This window comes from Littorina saxatilis, linkage group LG2 (genome assembly GCF_037325665.1).
Source record: "Littorina saxatilis isolate snail1 linkage group LG2, US_GU_Lsax_2.0, whole genome shotgun sequence".
Lineage (NCBI taxonomy): Eukaryota > Metazoa > Mollusca > Gastropoda > Littorinimorpha > Littorinidae > Littorina > Littorina saxatilis.
The window spans coordinates 52943220-52945719 of record NC_090246.1 but is presented as its reverse complement, the minus strand read 5'-3'; the positions used below and the strand labels follow the sequence as shown (position 1 = coordinate 52945719).

General features: G+C 43.8%; 1 protein-coding gene across 1 annotated transcript in view; it reads left to right on the top strand.

Annotated features, from left to right (window-relative positions):
• Positions 1 to 2500, top strand: part of LOC138959221 (radial spoke head protein 6 homolog A-like) — a 15901-nt gene that overhangs the window by 779 nt on the left and 12622 nt on the right. Inside the window, exons 2-3 of the mRNA XM_070330613.1 lie at positions 167 to 353; positions 774 to 982. Of these exons, the coding sequence (XP_070186714.1) occupies positions 167 to 353; positions 774 to 982 (396 nt within the window). The remainder of the gene's footprint in view (positions 1 to 166; positions 354 to 773; positions 983 to 2500) is intronic.

Genomic DNA, 2500 nt, shown 5'->3' with positions numbered 1-2500 from the left:
AAAGAGCTGAGAAAACATCCATTTGTATACGTATTCTGGTGCACTATTTTGTTGAAGGCCGGAATTTCTACTTGTCGACTCGGTCATACTTTGTATATCCCTTATTCTAAGAGTTATAGTCTGACCACTTGCTAAGTAAGACATATTTTTCTCTTTACTTATGTAGGTATGAACACGTATCCACAATGCTGACAGCAGTGCTAAACAAGGAGCCAGAGAATGTTGTGGACAAACTGGAAAGCATGAGCGCCATGTTTAAAACAACGCGCATGCGCACTCCGATCAACTTGCTGGAAGTTCCGGATCGTGGTCGAAATCCAGGCCAGTTCCGAGCAGAATGGAATCTTTTCAAGGTGACTCTGTTTGTTTGTTTGTTTGTTTACAGAGAAGACTAATTGGGAATGCAGTTTGAAATGTAGGGTTTGTTGACCTGGTTTTCTGTCGCTTGACCGTGTACTCGTAACTCTTTTGCAACCGTTGCTGTTCGAGAGTTTTTCGCACCCGTGACCCGCCAATTTTAAACAAAATTGTAGCATGAGATTTTCCTGTGTTCAAAAATCTTTATATCTATATAAAAATAACATCTGAAAGAAAAAGTACAACTAAATTGTTCAGCAAAGTAACTTAAAATGGTACATCAGTAAAATAAAAGGGTTATCTTGCATTTACATGCGCGCGTGCGGAGGATTGTCACGAGCTTCGCATGCACAAATCAAAGTTTTGTGTTTGATGTCAGGCTGAAGATTTTCATTTGAAAATAACTTCATGTGCAGACGATTGCGCGGGAGACGCCCAACGCCGAGCCTGAGATCAGAACGACGGTGAACACGGAGAAGGAGGACGAGTTTCTGTGCCTGCCCAACTTGATGCGACAGGCTCATCTCTTCTCACAGGCTAGCTTCGGCCTGCCCACAGAGTTCTACGTGCGGGCAACTCTGGCTCTACGAGAACTCGCTCGGGTCTACCCGTTTATCTCCCTGAGGTTATTCGCGAGAAAGAGAGATTCTGTGTGTGTGTGTGTGTGTGTGTGTGTGTGTGTGTGTGTGTGTGTGTGTGTGTGTGTGTGTGCGTGCGTGCGTGTGTGTGTGTGTGTGTGTGTGTGTGTGTGTGTGTGTGAGTGATTTTGCTCTTACAACGCTTTTAAATTAAAAAAAATTGCAAGGAGTAAAGTGAACTTGAGTTTGACCTCATTTTCTTCATGTATGGTAGGTTGGGTGGCAGAGGTGGGTATGGTCGGGTAGGATATAGTATGGTATGACTTAAAAAGGTTGACTAGGGCACGGTAGGGTAAGGTATGGTTGAACATGATACAGTGTACTGCATACGGTACAAGGTCGTGTAAGATTGTGCTGCTTTATATCCTATGCAATATTTTATTTTCTCACAAGAATCGTGCTAACCGGAAATGCCCGGTACATTAGGCCAAAAAAAAAATAGGTGTGGTTACAGTAACATAGCCCAAAAAAATAGGGTAGGAAGGTAGGCAATCACTTTTTTTTTAAACTTTTTTTTCTAAAGTGTACAAATTAAACCTACTTGACAGGGAAATAAGTGTGCGACTCGGGCGCTTTCGCTTTCATTGCGTTTTCTGCACTCGTTTTCTTGTGTGTGGTTTTTTTTGTTTGGACAAATGTAATAAACAGGTTTTAGGGTCGGCCCCTAAAAATAGGGTAGGTCGGGTTACGGTAACCACACCCTTTTTTTTTTTAGGCCTTACAAGAAAAACTCTAAAGATACCGGACATGATATCGGCAACCGATCATATACATGTACCAATTGTTTGTTTTTTTTTCTCCGGATAAATAAATTGGAATGTAACCATTGTGTTTAAGACTGGGCTTGACTTTTGGTCGTTACTGCGTAACCGGTTTTAGCAAGAGCTAGCATTTCTAACTGTTGCGGAATACTGCCTGTTTAAAAGGTAAAAACGTGGTATGCCCGTATGGCTAGTGAAATCAAAGTGTTATCATGCGAAATAGACGATATTCAGAACATTACTTTGTCGGGTCATAATGGGATGTGGAAGAGTTGCATTTTCTTTCAAACTCTGAAGCAAATAAGCCGACCGGCACGGTTGGCCTAGTGATAAGGCGTCCGCCCTGTGATCGGGAGGTCGTGGGTTCGAACCCCGGCTGGGTCATACCTAAGACTTTAAAATTGGCAATCTAGTGGCGGCTCCGCCTGGCGTCTGGCATTATGGGATTAGTGCTAGGACTGGTTGGTCCGGTGTCAGAATAATGTGACTGGGTGAGACATGATGCCTGTGCTGCGACTTCTGTCTTGTGTGTGGCGCACCGGTTATATGTCAAAGCAGCACCGCCCTGATAATTATGGCCCTTCGTGGTCGGCTGGGCGTTAAGCAAACAAACAAACAAACAAAAATAAGCCGACGTGACAATGCCAGATGCGATCTTGCATTTCCAATACACCGACCACATGCCGCGCAGGCACGCTACTTCCCAGTGTTTGGCCTGCAATATCACGTGGGTTTCTTTGCCTC